Below are 19,140 nucleotides of genomic sequence, written 5' to 3'. Positions count from 1 at the left end.
TGATGTAAATGCAACATAGAAAAACATTAACTTGTGTGACAGCTCAGTGGGTTCACAGGTGTCATATTATTTTCTGAACTTTTCTGTGCATTTGCACTAAATTTAATAGTCAAATGGCAAAAAAAAAAAAAAAAAAAGTGGCAATAATGGGAGAAACTGAAATGCATGGAAGGCTTTGAGCTCTATGTGGAAAAGGTTAAGCCAGAAAGCGGCGAGGGCGGGGAATGGCGAGTCTGTCTTGGTCTACGTACGAGATGAGACCTGGGAGACCCGCCTTCGGCGGTTTGTGGGGGTGGGAGGGGGAGGGGGAGGGGTACACGGGGCTGGTTTCCGCCCCGCCCCGCCTCGAGCCCCGGCCCCTCCCGGGGAACCTGGCTAGCCCCAGCCCCTCCTCCTTCCATGACGCCTCCTCCCGTCTCCAGGCAACGTGGGGATTAAACAAGGCCGCCACGGCGGCCGCCGCCTGCCGACCCCTGCTTGTCGGACCCTAGAAACTGGGAAGTTGAGAGCTATGGCTCTACCGCTGCTGCCGGGCAACAGCTTCAAACGCGATGTGAGTAGCCAGGGAGTCCCAGGTCAGAGGTCCCGATCAGAGCCCGGGGTTTAAGCTGGAATGGGGCGATGAAACCTCCCCAGACCTAAGGGAGGCCTCCTGGCATTGGGTTGGGTGCAACTGAGACCAAACTTTCTGCATCTGGATGTTTTCCTTTTTTTAGATACCTTATATAGTAGGGTCCTTCCTTATAGGTGGCAGAACTTCCAAAAGTAGCCGGTGATGGTGATCATGAAAAACAACATTGAGTAGTTAACATGTGCCAGCGCTGTGCATTAATCAATTTACATGGCACTGGATGCTCCTAATGGTCCTTTGGATTAGAGAGTTACTATTTTTATTCCCATTTTACAGTTAAAACAACTGAGGCACAGAGCTACAATCTCAGTGGTGAAACTGGTTTTCTTTCAGGCAACCTTTCTTCATAGCCCACAAACCTAATTGTTATCCTCAGTACCCTGCTTGGAAGAATTATTTATAGTTTGTTATTAAATTGAAGAAACCTGGCACAATTAAGGGGAGTAGGTGACAGGTGAAAGAGTTCTACCAATCTGTAAAGTTTAGTACCAAAATTTATAGACAGACACCCCAACCTTGGAGGGCAAGATGAAGATATAAAACAAAACAACAGGAAAAAAAAAAAAAAAACGCTGAGCATTGAAGAATTCTTGGCAATAAATAGCACCTTATTTAAACAACACCTTGAAAATGCTACAGGCTTTTGTTTGCATGGAGTTACTATTTCTTTACTTGGGTTTGCCAGTTGGGTCTACAGGAGAAGATAATAAGTAATAAATCATATCCCACTGATGGGAGGGATATTAGATGAAGCCACTCGAGGTATTTGTGTAAACCTCTGATCAGTTTAGAAAGCAGCGGGAAGATTGAAGTTTTCTGACTATGAATTCTGAACAGTGTCTGTATCTAACTTGCTGGCCCTAAAGTCCCAGTTTTATTTGTAGCTTCGGGCCACTGAATTCTGATCTGGATCCCCACATATGGGTTGATCAGTCCAATCTTGAACACTGGATTGTGCATTTCGTGGCTAATGGTTAGAGGTTGGCCTCCCAAGCATAGCATTGCTCTTTGATAAGATGAAGCCAGCCATGCCAATAAGAAAAGCTCCCAAGAAGCAGGATACAAAAGAAGATTCCAGAAATAAAGAAGCATGCTGTCTAAACATAACTTTTAATAAAAAAATGAAAATAGAGCCTACAGCTTTTGGCCTAGCAACACTTCTGATTATAGGTGCCCACCACCTGCAGAATTATCACAGCTCTCACAAGTTGATTAAGGGTGGGAAGGAAACACAGTAGTTGGATGAGATATTTAAAAATCTGCCACATTGTACTAAGTGTACTTTTGCTTGGTTTTTAAACTTTTATTATTGTGAAAAATAGCACATATACATGAAAATGTAGAATGGATGATCACAGAATGAACATCAACAGAATATTACCAGTACTCAAAAAGTACCCCACCTTGACCAGGGTTGCCAGATTTAGCAAATAAAAATACATGAATACTGCTGGGTGCGGTGGCGCACACCTGTAATCCCAGCAGCTCCAGAGGCTGAGACAAGAGGATCTTGAGTCAAAAGCCAGCCTCAGTGATTGCGAGGCGCTAAGCAACTCAGTGAGACCCTGTCTCTAAACAAAATACAAAATAGGGCTGGGGATATGGTTCAGTGGTCAAGTGCCCCTGAGTTAATCCCTGCTACCTCCACCCCACAAAATACATGATTATTGCATGGGACCTATTTATGTTTATCTGAAATTCAAATTTAATTGAGCATTTTATGTTTTATATGGTAACTCTTCCTATGATCCTGTTTTTTATTTTTTCCCTACTCTCCAAATGTAACCACTGTCCTGGCTTCTATCATTATAATTAGATTTTGCTTGCTTTTGAAGTTTTTATCCATAGAAATGTCTTGTTAGATTTGTCTACAAATCCGTGGCTGTCTTTAGAGGTAATTTGTACATTTTCATGTTTTTTTTTTGTACATTCATCCACTCTCTTTTTCTTTGATGGGGGGAACCAGGGATTGAACCCAGAGCCACTGGATCACTGAGTCACATTCCACAGCCCTATTTTGTATTTTATTTAGAGACAGGGTCTCACTGAGTTGCTTAGTGCCTTCCTAAATTGCTGAGGCTGGCTTTGAACTTGCAATCCTCCTGTGCCACTGGGATTACAGGTGTGCATCACCGCACCTGGCTCTTTTCACTCTCTTAATGGTAGGTTTCTTTTTTCTTTTTCTTTCCTTTTTTGGGGTGGGGTAATTTCAGTTTGCATTTTATTTTATTTGCAATGCTGGGGGTCAAATCCAGGGTTTCACATATGCTAGACAAGAACCATACCACTAAGCTACACCCCAGCCCCATAATGATGTTTCTGATGATGTTGTTTCCTTTATTAACTTCGTTTTGTTTTCTATTTGAGAAATAATTACACCAAGATCATGAATATATTTGTCATGTTATTGGCTAGAAACCTTTCATATTTAGATCTACAATCTAACTAGAATACATTTGTGTGTGTGTGTGTGTGCGTGTGTGTGTGTGTGTGTGTGAGAGAGAGAGAGAGAGAGAGAGAGAGAGAGAGAGAGAGAGAGGGAGGGGAAAGAGGTAGGGGTCAGGTTGTATTTTTTTCCCATATGGATTTTCAGTTGATCCAGGACTATTTTTGGAAAAGGTTCCTGTTTCTCCACTCCTCTGCTGAGCCAGCTCTGCCACAAATCAAGCATGCGTATATGGGTAAATGTGTTTCTAGACTCATAAGTATATTTAAAACAATATTTTATTTATTAAACTAATTTTATTATTATTTGTGTATTTACTTACTTTGTGCCTGAGACCAATGGGGATGTGTGTGAACTAGAGAATAACAGTACACTTATTAGATACCTTGGGCTGTCATTCAACAAATCATTATTTTTTGTGTTACCTACTATGTTCCCAAAGCAGGTGGCTACATTTTAGAAATCATTGTATTACATGTGCTATGTGTTGCAAAAGATTACTATAATTTTACAGACTTATAAATAGTCATAAGATTGGATGCTTTCTGGTATAGAATGGTCAGAAATCAGTAAAGCCACTATTTGGCCTTTAATCTCCTCACCCCCAAGCTTGCTGAATTAAATTATGAAATGATAAAACTTGGCTTCCTATAGATAGCATAATTACTTGACGGTTTGGGGTTTAAAATTCCAACATGAGCTAGCTGGTACTGCTTTTTCATAGAAATCAAAAAGGAACTTGTTTTTCTCCTTACTTAGCTGCTAGTCATCAGTCATGAGTAATAGATTGATTTTTCTCTGCAACTGGGGGATGCACAACCTCTGTTTCTGTCTTTGAAATATAGAAAGTATCGTGCTTTCTAAAATACGAGCATTTGTACCACTTGTGACATTAAAATTATTATTATTTTTGTTGTTTTTGTGGTGCTGGGGATTGAACCCAGGACCTTGTGCATGCAAGGCAAGCACTCTACCAACTGAACTACATCCCCAGCCGTAAAATTATTTTGATATGAATTAATTAAAAACCTTAGGGAAAGATCACAACTACACTGTAGAGTCTTCCTAACTTTTGTTTTTTTTTGCCTTTTCTAACAGTCTATGTGTTGGATTTGTATTCCACTAAGAGAATCTCAGGCATATTGTCAAAATGATAGGATATTAAAGTTAAAAGGGATCTTTCTAGCCAAACCTGAAAAAATCTTTTCTATAGCACTTTGGGCAGATGGTTATATAGCTGGTCCTGATATGACTCTAATGAGTAAGGAACTGCTCACTCTTCCCTCTGCTTATTTATTTATTTATTTACTTTTTTTTTTTGGTGGTACTGGGGAAGGAACTCAGGGCCTCCAGTATGGTGGGCAAATACTCCATAGTGAGCCACATCCCCAGCCCTCATTATCTAATTTATAGTGAAGCAAATGCTCCTTTAAGAAGAAAGAACATTATTGAAATTCACAATAGTAAAATAAAATAGAAATTTAATAAATCATGACCTTCATTTTTTTAAAAAGGAGAAACAGGTAGAAAGAAAAAAAGAGTAAATAGAACACAATCAGAGTGTATTGTGCTTGGGAAGAGTAAGTATTGTTTCATGAATTGTTGTTTCTTTCTTTCATTTGCATGTGCACCTCTGCATGTGGGTGTATGTGAACTGGGCTGCACTAAAACATAGCTGTTATTGTGTTGCAGTGTTTGGAAAAAAATCCTGTTAGAGCCACCTCTACTAGTTCTTGCCTGTGTTGTTTTTGTTTTTTTTCCTTGGTACTGGGGACTAAACTCAGGGGCACTCAACCACTAAGCCACATCCCCAGCCCTATTTTGAATTTTATTTAGAGATAGTTGCTTAGTACCTCGCCATTGCTGAGGCTGGCTTTGAACTCATGATTCTCCTGCCTCAGCCTCCTGAGCCGCTGGGATTAGAGCCGCTGGGATTACTGGTGTGCACCACCACACAGGCTTGCCTTGGTGTTTTAAATTCAGGTCTTCAACTTTTTTTAAAAAATGTTTTTCTCCTTGTTATACTGGGGATTGAACCCAGGGGTACACTACCACTGAGGTAGTCCCAGCCCTGTTTATTTTTTATTTTATTTTGAGACAGGGTCTCACTAAATTGCCAGGGCTGGCCATGAATTTGTAATTCTCTTGTCTCAACCTCCTGAATAGTTGGGATTAAAGGTATGCACCATCATACCTCTTGGATCTCCAACTTCTTTCAAGGCCATGTCTAGTCTCTACCCTTCTAGAAGCCTTAACAGACCTCAACCAGCCTTTCTTCATCTTTTAAAAATTTTAAGATTTCTAAAATTTTTTTGAGGTACAGTTTACATAACAAAATTAACCATTACAATTTAAAAGTATACAGTTCAATGGTGCTTAGTATACTCACAGTCTTGGACAACTATCACCTTTGTTTATGGTACTGGGGATTGAACCCAGGGGTACTATACTACTGAGCCACATCCCCAGCCATTTTAATTTTTAATTTTGAGGCAGGGTCTCAATAAAATGTTCAGGCTGGTCTTCAACTTGGGAGCTTCCTGTGACAGTCTCTCGAGTAGTTGGGATTATAGGCAACATGTGCCACTGTGCCTCCAAGTCGTTGTCATCACTCCAAATCTCAACTGTTGTTTTTTTAATTCTGCAGGAGTTGGGTTTTTTTTTTTAATCCTGAAATGATTTTTAAGCTTCAGGGAATTTCTTCATAGAAATTATATCTATAGGGATAGGGGATGTAGCTTAGTGGTAGAGCTCTTGCCGAGCATTTGCAAGTCCCTGGGTTCCATCCTCAGAACCACACACTTCCACGGCATGTGTGTGTGTGTGTGTGTGTGTGTGTGTGTGTGTGTGTATACACACACACACACGATTATATAATATAAAACTATATAAAATTATATATACATATATAATTATATAAAGTATAAATATAATTTATTTTCTATAACTCATGGTACATTAGCATGATCAGTGCTAATTACTATTATTAACAGTAATTGTAATAATAGTAATTGTCTCTGAGTCAAGAATGATAGTTTTCTGTGGATCTGTTCACTTCACTGTGACTTATTCAACTATACTTACCCTTTCCCACAAAAGGCATCAACTCTAAAGCAAGTGTGAGTAGAGGAAATGTCAGGTTGTTTCTTCTTATCCTTATTCCTACTTAATGTTTTTCCTTTTTACCTTAACCATGTAGACCTAAATGTCCTCTCTAGTTTATAGTTTAGGATTGCTAATGAGGAATGATAAATGGCATATGGTATGAGCAAGAGCAGTTTTCTCTCCTGTTTAAAATGAAAAATGACTTTTACCCAGTATTTGAGAAACAACAAAACAGGTAGTAAGGCTTAGTTTATGCTTTTTTCCTTTTCATACATTTTTTAAAAACCTCATAAATCAGCATAATTCATTCCTGGTAAATAAACTAAGATTATTATTTCTGTTTTAATCCATGGTGGGATCTATTTTTTCAAGAAGTAGGTTCACTTGAAGTAATTTAAATAAAGGTTGTAAATTCATTTTAGTCAAGCTACTTACAACATGAAAACATGTTGGCAGGCTGGAAACAAGGAGTGTGCTATATTGCCAGATGTGGTGGCACATATCTATAATCACAGCAGCTAGGGAGGCTGAGGCAGGAGGATCGTGAGTTCAAAGCCAGCCTCAGCAACCGTGAGGCCCTAAGCAACTCGGTGAGACCCTGTCTCTAAATAAAATACAAAATAGGGCTGGGGGTGGGGCTCAGTAGTCAAGTGCCCCTGAGTTCAATCCCTGATACCCATGGGTAAAAAAAAAAGAAATATGCTGTATTGGTAACCTGGGCTTTTCACATAGGGATTCAAATCCTACCTCCGCCGTGTATGGTGGCCCACACCTATAATTCCAGTTACTCTGCATACTGAGGCAGGAGGATGGCAAGTTCAAGGCCAGCCTGGGCAATTTAGTAAGACCCTGTCTCAAAATAAGAAATAAGGGGCTGGGGCTGTAGCTCTGTGGTAGAGCACTTGTCTCACAGGTGTGAGGCCCTGGGTTCAATCCTCAGCACCCCATAAAGCAAATAAATAAATAAAGGTATTGTGTCCATCTACAACTAAAAAAAAGAAGAAGAAATAAAAAGGGGCTCAATGATAGAACACCCCTGGTTTCAATCCTTAGTACTAGAAAAAGAAAGAAAAAAGTTGGCAATGATAAATAACAAAGCTACTAAAATCATTTGAGAAAGTAATATGAATAAAAATATAATCTAAGACAGTTTTATACAGCACATAAAAATTAAAAGTTTTTAAAATCTGACTGATGTGATTTGGCTCAATATAGGCAGTTACAAAATTATAATCTTGATTTCTTTATAGGCAGGCATACATACCTAAGAGTGCTATTTTTCAAGAAACTGAAAGAATAATATTTACCTTTCCAATGTGAAATTTATGCATATATTTGCCACATAAATAGTCAATTCTGGATCAGACTTCTGATAAGTGCATATGAATTTTATTTTCAATTGAAATGAAATTTCTGGCTTTTTTCTCCATACCTGTTAAACAAGGAAAGCTTTGCTTACACATATAAGAAGTTGAAAACTTCAGCTTGGTCATTGCTTTCTTAGGAATGTCATGCTACTTGACTTTCATATAAAGTCAGAACTGGCCATATGGTGGATGTTTGTTTAACTTTATAAGAAATCCTCTAGCTATATTCCAGTTTGCATTCCCATCAGCAATGAATGAGTTCCTATTGTTCTGAATCCTTGTAAGCAACTGATATTGTCAATATTTTAGATTTTAGCTATTGTAATAGATGTGTAGTGTATCTCAATTTTAATTTTTATTTCTCTAATAGTTATCATGTTGCATTGCTTTTTATGGACTTCTTTGCCTTTGGTATATCTCCTTTGGTAAAATATCTATTCATGTCTTCTACATATTTTTAATTGGGTTATTTCCTTACTATTGAGTTTTGATGGTTTTAAAAAATATATTCTGGGGGCCTGGGGATGTAACTCAGTGCTAGGGCACTTGCCTAGCAGGTGTGAGTGCAAGACCCTGAGTTCAATCTCCCTTATCTCAAAAAAAAAAAAAATCAAAAAACTGGGGGCTATGGGTATAGCTCAGTTGGTAGAGCACTTGCCTAGCATGCAAAAGGCCCTGGGTTCAATCCCCAGCACCTCCAAAATAAAATTTGCACAAAAGTCCATTGTTGAATATGTGGGCTGCAAATATCTTCTCCTAGTCTGTGGCTTGCATTTTCATTCATTTAAATAGAGACTAGAAAAAAATATATATATATATTTTGGGGGGTGGTGGTGGCAGGGATTGAACTCAGGAGTACTCAACCACTGAGCCACATCCTCAGCCCTATTTTGTATTTTATTTAGAGACAGGGTCTCACTGAGTGGCTTAGTGCCTCACTTTTGCTGAGGCTGGCTTTGAACTTGTGTTCCTCCTGCCTCAGCCTCCCTAGCTGCTGGGATTACAGTTATGTGCTACTGTGCCCAGCCTGAAAATATGTATATATTTTCAATGATAAAATATAACATAAGTTCAAACATATTTCCAATGCAAATTAAGGATTATAGGATTTTTATTTAACTTCTTTGATTTAATATTTATCTTTTATTTGCATTGAAAATGTTGATTCACAAGGATGTGAGCATAATTATTCATTGTTCCATCTTACCATAAATAAAAAATATATGCATATGATAGTTTCTGACTAATAATAATGACATTAGGGGCTGGAGTTGTGGCTCAGCCGCAGAGTGATCACCTGGCACAGGTGAGGCCCTGGGTTCGATCCTTAGCACCACATAAAAATAAAATAAAGGTATTATGTCAACTACAACTAAAACAAAATATTTAAAAAACATAATAATGACATTATTAGCAATTTGAGTTTTAAAAATAGTTTAAGATTTCTTTGTAGTTCTTTCTGTTTTTACAGTATATCCCACTAGTAATGTACTGTCAAATTGCTGGGTTTTAATTTCATTTAACTGATTGCTGGGAGTGTAGTTAAGTTACCAAATTGAAACCCAATTAACTTCATTCATTTCATTGTGATTTTGATTCTTAATTAAATTATTTTTTTGGTTCAAAGTCAAATTTAGAAAGTAAGATGCTTTCAGAGAGATCTAGCTTTTATCCATGTCCCTGAAACCTTACCACTTTGTTCCCCTCCCTCTATAAGTTACTTAAAAAAAATTATTTAGCTTTGGGCTATTCCTCTCCTGTCTCTATTCTCCCTTGGTTTTTATATCAGCAAATTCTTAAATATGTTTACATGCTTCCCCTTTATTATAGAAATGGTGGCATACTCTGCACATTCTCTGGCATATTCCTTTTTCATTTTAAGAGTATATCTTAGAGATCACTTCATAGAAGTAGAGAGAGCTATTTTTCTTATTTTCACAGCTATAGGGCTACTCCATTGTATGAACTTACAATAGTTTATTCAACTCATCCCCTTTTGATGTATAGTTATATTATTTCCACTCTTGTGCTATTACAAATAATGCTGCAATAAATTGTCAAAGTTAATGCTTCAAAAGACCCCATCTAAAAAATGAAAAGGCAGCCAGTCCATAGTATGGGAGAAAATATTTGCAAAGTGTATATGTTATGAGGGACTTATTTTGGGAATATATAAATAACTCCCTAAACTCAACAATAAAAAGATAATAATCCAAACAAAAAAGGAGGCTGGGTGCAGTTGTGTATGCCTATAACCCCAGCTACTTGGGAGGCCAAGGTAGAATGATCACAAGTTCAAGGCCAGTCTAGGCAATTTAGTGAGATCTTGTTTCAAAATTTAAAGAAGAAAGAAATAAAAGGGCTGGGGTGTAGCTCAGTGGTAGAATGACTCTGAGTTCAACCCCATGTACCAAAAAAAAGGGAAAAGGGGTGGGGGGGCAAAGGATTTGAACAGACATTTGTCCAAAGAAAATGTATAAAGAGCCAATATGCACAATAAAAGATGTTTAACATCTGTATTCATTACAGGCATGCAAACTAAAATTAAAATAAGATATTGTTTCATACCTATTAGGATGACTATAACAAAACAGATAATCCAAGTTGGGGGGATAAAGAGAAATTAGAACCTTCATGAATTGATAGTAAGAATGTAGTATTGCTGTTATGAAAAATAGTCTGGTCATTCCTCAAATGGTTGAACACAGAGTTAATACTTTATGACACAGAACTCCTAGGTATATATGTAAGAGAAAAGAAGACATAAGCTCACATAAAAAAATGTGCACATTAATGTTTATAACAGCATTGTTCATAATTTTTATCATATCTTTTTAAAAAATTGGGTAGTGGAGATTGGGCCCAGGGCCTTGTGCATACTTAGTATTCACTGTACCACTGAGCTATCTTTCTAGCTCAGCATCCTTCATAATTTCCCCCAAATGGAATCAACCCAAATGTCTTTCAGCTGATAGGTAGATAAATAAGATGTGGCTTATATATACAATGGATTGTTCATCCATAAAAAGTAATGAAGTGGGGCTGGAGATGTGGCTCAAGCAGTAGCGTACTCGCCTGGCATGCGCGGAGCACTGGGTTCTATCCTCAGCACCACATAAAAATAAAATAAAGATGTTGTGTCCACTGAAAACTGAAAAATAAATATTAAAAAAATTTTTTCTCTCTCTCTCTTTAAAAAAAAAAGTAATGAAGTGTTGGGCATGGTGGCACACACCTATAATCCCATGTTCAAAGCCAGCCTCAGCAACTTAGTGAGGCCCTAAGGAACTTAGCAAGAACTTGTCTCAATAATAATGATAATAATAATGGTAGTAGTAGTAGTAGTAGTAGTAGTAGTAAAAGGGAAAAAGAAGGGCTGGTAATGTGGCTCAGTGGTTGAGCACCCCTGGATTCAATTCCCAATACCAATAAATAAATAAAGAAGTAGAAAAAGAAAAAAAAATGAAGTACCAATACATCAATATATGGTTGAACCTCCAAACCATTATGTTAAAAACAATATGCACAAATGGGAGGAGATCCAACATGGCGGCGGGCGCGGAGAGATCAAGTCTCTGACCTCTTCAGCTGTGCGGGCATTGGGAGTCATAAACAGTCTAAATGCTGTTTGCTCAGGATCACTAGGCATTGCTGAACTGACGTGGATCTGGGGCGAACACTCTGGGCCTATCAGAACACACACTGAGCCCGGATCGGCTGAATTCAAGCTCCTGTTCGCCTGCTTCCCGCAGATGAACAGCTGTGACTCAGCACTAATCCATCCCGCTGAAACAACTGGTCGGCCCTTCTGATCCTATGGAGGTAAATGCCAACCGAGCCTTCATAGGCAGTGGCCACAGGATTTAAACAGGGCTTGGGAGACAGTCAGGACCCACCCGTTGCATTGGTCACCTGGCAAAGGGAAACGAACTGTTGCCATTTGCAAGAGATACCACCATGGCAGAGAACTGACATCACCAGACTGCGATGGAGGAGATAACTTCATTGAAACCTGTGGCTACAGTGACTTCTTCCCTTCCCTTCTAATACCTTTCCTCCCAAGCATCAAATAAATTTATAGGAGTAAAGAGTAACTCAGCAGTCAAACAGAACAAGAAGTAACATGAGCAGCATGAAAAAGCAAGGAAGAAAAGGAGTACAAACAATGCAGGACAGCCTAAATATTCAGGAGGACCTAGAGTCATTAGAAAAATGGTCATATAAAGAACTCAAGGAACACCTTAGACAGATGGAATGGAACCTTAAAGAGGATACAAGACAGCAAATCCAAGCAGTGAAAGAACACATTGAAAACGAATTACATAAACAGATAAAAGAAGAAGTTAAGCATCTTTATCAGGAGATAGAGATTATTAAAAAAATCAAACAATAATTCTAGAAATGAAGGAAACTATAAACCAAATTAAAAACTCAAATGAGAGTATCACTAACAGTGGATCAAGTAGAAGCCAGAACGTCAGATAATGAAGACAAAATATATCATCTTGAAAAGAGTCTAACCAACTCAGAAAGGCAGGTAAAAAATCACGAGAAAAACATCCAAGAGATATGGAATAACATAAAAAAAACAAACTTAAGAGTCATCGGGATAGAGGAAGGTATAGAGATTCAAACCAAGGGAATGAGTAACCTGCTGAATGAAATAATTACAGAAAACTTTCCAGAAATAAAAAAAGGAAACGGATATACAAATTGTAGATGCATACAGGACACCGAGCACACAAAATCACAGTAGACCAACACCAAGACACATTGTTATGAAGATATCCAATATAAAGAACAAAGAGAAAATATTAAAAGCTACAAGAGAAAGGAGACAGATTACATTCAGGGGTAAACCAATAAGGTTAACAACGGATTTTTCATCACAGACGCTGAAAGCAAGAAGGTCCTGGAACAATGTATTTCAAACACTGAAAGACAATGGATGCCAACCAAGAATTCTGTATCCAGCAAAATTAAGCTTCAGGTATGACAAGGAAATAAAAATCTTTCATGATAAACAAAAGTTAAAAGAATTTGCAGCCAGAAAACCAGCATTGCAAAACATCTTGAGCAAAACACTACACGAGGAAGAAATGAAAAACAATAACCAAAACCATCAGTGGGAAGTGCCTTGGTAAAGACAGAGGGCGGGGGGAAAGATAATCATGGAGAAACAAACTAAATTAAAAAAAAAAGGATAAATAATCAAACATGGATGGAAGTACAAACCATATATCAATAGTAACTCTAAATGTTAATGGCTTAAACTCTCCAATAAAGCGACATAGGCTGGTAACATGGATTAAAAAAACAAATCCAACAATATGCTGCCTCCAGGAGACACATCTGATTGGAAAAGACATACACAGGCTGAAGGTGAAAGGATGGGAAAAAATATACCACGCACACGGTCCTCGTAAGCAAGCAGGGGTGGCCATCCTCATATCGAATAAAATTGACTTCAAGACTAAGTTAATCAAAAGGGATAAGGAAGGAAATTATATACTGTTAAAAGGAACCATTCACCAACAAGACATAACAATTATCAATATGTATGCACCAAATAATGTTGCTGCGACATTCATAAAACAAATTCTCCTCACGTTCAAGAATCAAATAGACCACAAAACAATAATTATGGGTGACTTCAACACACCTCTCTCACCATTGGACAGATCCTCCAAACAAAAGTTGAATAAAGAAACTATAGAACTCAATACCACAATCAATAACCTAGACTTAACTGACATATATAGAATTTATCAACCATCATCAAGTGGATATACATTTTTCTCAGCAGCACATGGATCCTTCTCAAAAATAGACCATATATTAAGCCATAGGGCAACCCTCAGTAAATATAAAGGGGTGGAGATAATACCATGCATTTTATCTGATCATAATGGAATGAAACTGGAAATCAATGATAAAAGAAGGAAGGAAAAATCCTACATCACATGGAAAATTAACAATATGTTACTGAATGATCAATGGGTTACAGAAGACATAAAGGAGGAAATAAAAAAATTCTTAGAATTAAATGAAAATACAGACACAATATATCAGAATCTATGGGACACAATGAAAGCAGTTTTAAGAGGGAAATTCATCGCCTGGAGGTCATTCCTCAAAAAAAGAAAAAAACAACAAATAAATGAGCTCACACTTCATCTCAAAGCCCTAGAAAAGGAAGAGCAAAACAACAGCAAATGTAGCAGAAGGCAAGAAATAATTAAAATCAGAGCGGAAATCAATGAAATTGAAACAAAAGAAACTATTGAAAAAATTAACAAAACTAAAAGTTGGTTCTTCGAAAAAATAAATAAGATCGACAGACCCTTAGCCATGCTAATGAAGAGAAGAAGAGAGAGAACTCAAATTACTAACATACGGGATGAAAAAGGCAATATCACAACAGATGTTACAGAAATACAGAAGACAATTAGAAATTATTTTGAAAACCTATATTCCAATAAAATAGAAGATAGTGAAGACATCGATAAATTTCTTAAGTCATATGATTTGCCCAGACTGAGTCAGGAGGATACACACAATTTGAACAGACCAATATCAATGGATGAAATAGAAGAAGCAATTAAAAGACTACCAACCAAGAAAAGCCCAGGACTAGATGGGTATACAGCGGAGTTTTACAAAACCTTTAAAGAAGAATTAATACCAATACTTTTCAAGTTATTTCAGGAAATAGAAAGAGAGGAAGCTCTTCCAAATTCATTCTATGAGGCCAACATCACCCTGATTCCGAAACCAGACAAAGACACCTCAAAGTAAGAAAACTACATACCAATATCTCTAATGAACCTAGATGCAAAAATCCTCAATAAAATTCTGGCGAATCAGATACAAAAACACATCAAAAAAATTGTGCACATGATCAAGTAGGATTCATCCCTGGGATGCAAGGATGGTTCAATATACGGAAATCAATAAATGTTATTCACCACATCAATAGACTTAAAGATAACAACCATATGATCATCTCGATAGATGCAGAAAAAGCATTCGACAAAGTACAACATCCCTTTATGTTCAAAACATTAGAAAAACTAGGGATAACAGGAACTTACCTCAACATTGTGAAAGCTATCTATGCTAAGCCTCAGGCTAGCATCATTTTGAATGGAGAAAAATTGAAGGCATTCCCTCTAAAACCTGGAACAAGACAGGGATGCCCTCTATCACCACGTCTATTCAATATAGTTCTCAAAACACTGGCCAGAGCAATTAGACAGATGAAAGAAATTAAAGGCATAAAAATAGGAAAAGAAGAACTTAAATTATCACTATTTGCGGATGACATGATTCTATACCTAGAAGACCCAAAAGGGTCTACAAAGAAACTACTAGAACTAATAAATGAATTCAGCAAAGTGGCAGGATATAAAATCAACACGCATAAATCAAAGGCATTTCTGTATATCAGCGACAAAACTTCTGAAATGGAAATGAGGAAAAACACTCCATTCACAATATCCTCAAAAAAAATAAAATACTTGGGAATCAACCTAACAAAAGAGGTGAAAGATTTATACAATGAAAACTACAGAACCCTAAAGAGAGAAGTAGAAGAAGATCTTAGAAGATGGAAAAATATACCCTGTTCATGGATAGGCAGAACTAACATCATCAAAATGGTGATATTACCAAAAGTTCTCTATAGGTTTAATGCAATGCCAATCAAAATCCCAACGGCATTTCTTGTAGAAATAGAGAAAGCAATCATGAAATTCATATGGAAAAATAAAAGACCCAGAATAGCAAAAGCAATTCTAAGCAGGAAGTGTGAATCAGGCGGTATAGCGATACCAGATTTCAAACTATATTACAGAGCAATAGTGACAAAAACAGCATGGTACTGGTACCAAAACAGGCGGGTGGACCAATGGTATAGAATAGAGGACACAGAGACTAATCCACAAAGTTACAACTATCTTATATTTGATAAAGAGGCTAAAAGCATGCAATGGAGGAAGGATAGCATCTTCAACAAATGGTGCTGGGAAAACTGGAAATCCATATGCAACAAAATGAAACTGAATCCCTTTCTCTCGCCATGCACAAAAGTTAACTCAAAATGGACCAAGGAGCTTGATATCAAATCAGAGACTCTGCGTCTGATAGAAGAAAAAGTTGGCTCTGATCTACATATTGTGGGGTTGGGCTCCAAATTCCTTAATAGGACACCCATAGTACAAGAGTTAATAACAAGAATCAACAAATGGGACTTACTTAAACTAAAAAGTTTTTTCTCAGCAAGAGAAACAATAAGAGAGGTAAATAGAGAGCCTACATCATGGGAACAAATTTTTAGTCCTCACACTTCAGATAGAGTCCTAATATCCAGAGTATACAAAGAACTCAAAAAATTAAACAATAAGATAACAAATAACCCAATCAACAAATGGGCCAAGGACCTGAACAGACACTTCTCAGAGGAGGACATACAATCAATCAACAAGTACATGAAAAAATGCTCACCATCTCTAGCAGTCAGAGAAATGCAAATCAAAACCACCCTAAGATACCATCTCACTCCAGTAAGATTGGCAGCCACTATGAAGTCAAACAACAACAAGTGCTGGCGAGGATGTGGAGAAAAGGGTACACTTGTACATTGCTGGTGGGACTGCAAATTGGTGCGGCCAATTTGTAAAGCAGTATGGAGATTTCTTGGAAAGCTGGGAATGGAACCACCATTTGACCCAGCTATTGCCCTTCTTGGACTATTCCCTGAAGACCTTAAAAGAGCGTACTACAGGGATACTGCCATATCGATGTTCATAGCAGCACAATTCACAATAGCTAGACTGTGGAACCAACCCAGATGCCCTTCAATAGATGAATGGATAAAAAAAATGTGGCATTTATACACCATGGAGTATTACGCAGCACTAAAAATGACAAAATCATGGAATTTGCAGGGAAATGGATGGCACTAGAGCAGATTATGCTTAGTGAAGCTAGCCAATCCCTAAAAAACAAATACCAAATGTCTTCTTTGATATAATGAGAGCAACTATGAACAGAGCAGGGAGGAAGAGCAGGAAGAAAAGATTAACATTAAACAGAGACATGAGATGGGAGGGAAAGGGAGAGAAAAGGGAAATTGCATGGAAATGAAGGGAGACCCTTATTGCTATATAAATTACATATAAGAGGTTGTGAGGGGAATGGGAAAATAAACAAGGAGAGAAATGAATTACATTAGATGGGGTAGAGAGAGAAGATGTGAGGGAAGGGGGGGGATAGTAGAGGATAGGAAAGGTATCAGAATACAACAGTTACTAATAGGGCATTATGTAAAATTGTGGATGTGTAACCGACGTGATTCTGCAATCTGCATTTGGGGTAAAATTGGGTGTTCATAACCCACTTCAATCTAATGTATGAAATATGATATGTCAAGAGCTTTGTAATGTTGTGAACAACCAATAAAAAAAGAAAAAAAACCAATATGCAAAAGGTCAAATATTATATGATCTCTTTTTTGTGAAATATACAGAATAGACTATAGGGAAAGAAAGTACATTAGTGGTTGGTTGTCTAGGATTGTGTAAGGGAGGAGAGAAAGTGAGGCATGGCTACCATAGAGTATGGGATTTCTTTGGGGGGATGAAGAAAATATTCTAATGTTAGATTATTGTGATGACCACACAACTCCAATACTAAACTCCATTGAATTTTGAATTTTACATTTTGAATGAGTAAATTTTATGATACATAAGTTACATTTCAAAAAAGTTTCTGCTATGGTTTGGATTGGTGTCCTCCAAAAGATTGTAAATTCAAGGCTTGGTTTCTAGCCCATGGTGCTATTGGGAGGTGTTAGAACCTTTAGAGATGGAGCCTAGTGGGAGGTCTTCTGGCCATTGGGATTGTGCCAGAAGGGAATATTAGAACTCCAGCCCCTTCTTTGGGCCACCATGAGGTGAGCAGCTTGCTCTAACATAGACTTCCTGCCACGATATGTAGCCTAACTACAAGCCCCAAAATAACAGGGTCAATCAATCATGGTTGAAACCTCTAAATCTGAGTCAAAGTAAACCTTTTATCTTATATGCTTACTATCTCAGTGTTTGTTACAGTAACAGGAAGCTGATTAACTCATAGATTTAATGGTGGTGGGGGTTGCTAGGCAGACAAAACCACAGGTGTCCACTATACCATATCACAGGATTGTTTTGATTTATTCCCACTAACTATTGAACCTATTTGGGAAATATTTTGTTTTCCTACATAAGAATCATTTTCCCCTCCATCTCCTTCCTGTTTATCTTAAACATGTTTGTGAGTAGTTATTTGTAACCATGACGTCATAAATCTAAGAAAGAAAAGCCAATACTCTGAAGATGGCAGAATGGAAAGATAAAAAGAGCCTGAGTCCTTTAATGACATTCATCCCAAATAGGTTCCTTTCTTCCATTTTATATGCTAAAATGTTTCACATGGCTATCCTTTGCTACCAGGGGTGCTGAGAAGTTATTTTGATTTTTTACCATCTATTTTTGGAGGTAGGAAAGGGAAAAGGACTGGCTTTATGGGCTATTGGAACCAATAAGCTTTCCATACCAGCTACAGCCTTAATACTTGTGAATCTGGATGCTTTCCTTGACCTTAGCATTCCTTTCCTTAATTTTTTGTTTGTATTTTAAAATTATACAAGTAACACATGAGTGTAACATTATTGGAAAAATCCCAACAATATTGTTCTTTCTAACGCATCCTTTTTTCCTTTGTGGAAAACAAGCCTAACACTCCAATTAAACCAGCTGGCTCACTGTGTGTCCTTTGAATATTTTTTGGACTTTTCCATTCAATTATTAGTTCATCTGTCCCCTCACTTGCCTGATACCTCTTCCTCTTCCCATCTAGACCCTTGGTCTTCCCTCCCAACTTGTTTCTAATCCCTCCTTGTCATTAAACCATTTCCTGTTCATCTCAGCAAGAACCATGGTCTTAGTCCATTTTCTGTTGTTATAATTGAATATCTGATGCTGTGTAATTTATTAAAAAAAGAAATTGATTTCTTATAGTTCCAGAGTCTAGATAGTCCGAGAGCCTGGTGTGGCATATGCTTGGCATCTGGTGAGAGCTTTCTTGCTGCATTATAACAAGGCAGAGGCATCACATGGTGAGACAGATCAAACATAATAACATAATAGCTCATGTCTCTCTTCCTCTTCTTCTTCTTCTTTTTTTAAAATTTTGGTACTGGGGTTTGAACCCAGGGGCTCTTAGCCACTGAGCCACATCCCCGGCCCTATTTTGTATTTTATTTAGAGACAGGGTCTCACTGAATTGCTTACCACCTTGCTTTTGCTAAGGCTGGCTTTGAACTCATGATCCTCCTGCCTCACCTCTGGAGCAGAGCCACTGGGATTATAGGCATGTGCCACCACACCCAGCTTTCTTCCTCTTTTTATGAAGCCACTGATACTATCTTGGGAACCCCATCCTTTTGACTTCATCTAATCCTAATTACACTCCAAAAGCCCACCTCCAAATACCATTAACATATGACTTTGGGGATTAAGTTTCCACGTGTGAATTTTTGGAGGACACAT

General features: G+C 37.7%; 1 protein-coding gene across 1 annotated transcript in view; it reads left to right on the top strand.

Moving 5' to 3' along the window:
* Positions 1–511: 511 nt before the first annotated feature.
* EFHC2 (EF-hand domain containing 2) overlaps positions 512–19,140 on the top strand; it is a gene marked incomplete at its 5' end in the record, with an annotated part of 214,004 nt that continues 195,375 nt past the window's right edge. The window contains one exon of the mRNA XM_081277962.1: positions 512–553. Within this exon, the coding sequence (XP_081134088.1) occupies positions 512–553 (42 nt within the window). The remainder of the gene's footprint in view (positions 554–19,140) is intronic.

Source organism: Spermophilus citellus, assembly GCF_964194105.1.
Source record: "Spermophilus citellus genome assembly, chromosome: X".
NCBI classification, from domain to species: Eukaryota; Metazoa; Chordata; class Mammalia; order Rodentia; family Sciuridae; genus Spermophilus; species Spermophilus citellus.
Note: the sequence above shows the minus strand (reverse complement) of the source record. Positions and strands in the feature narration are given on the sequence as shown.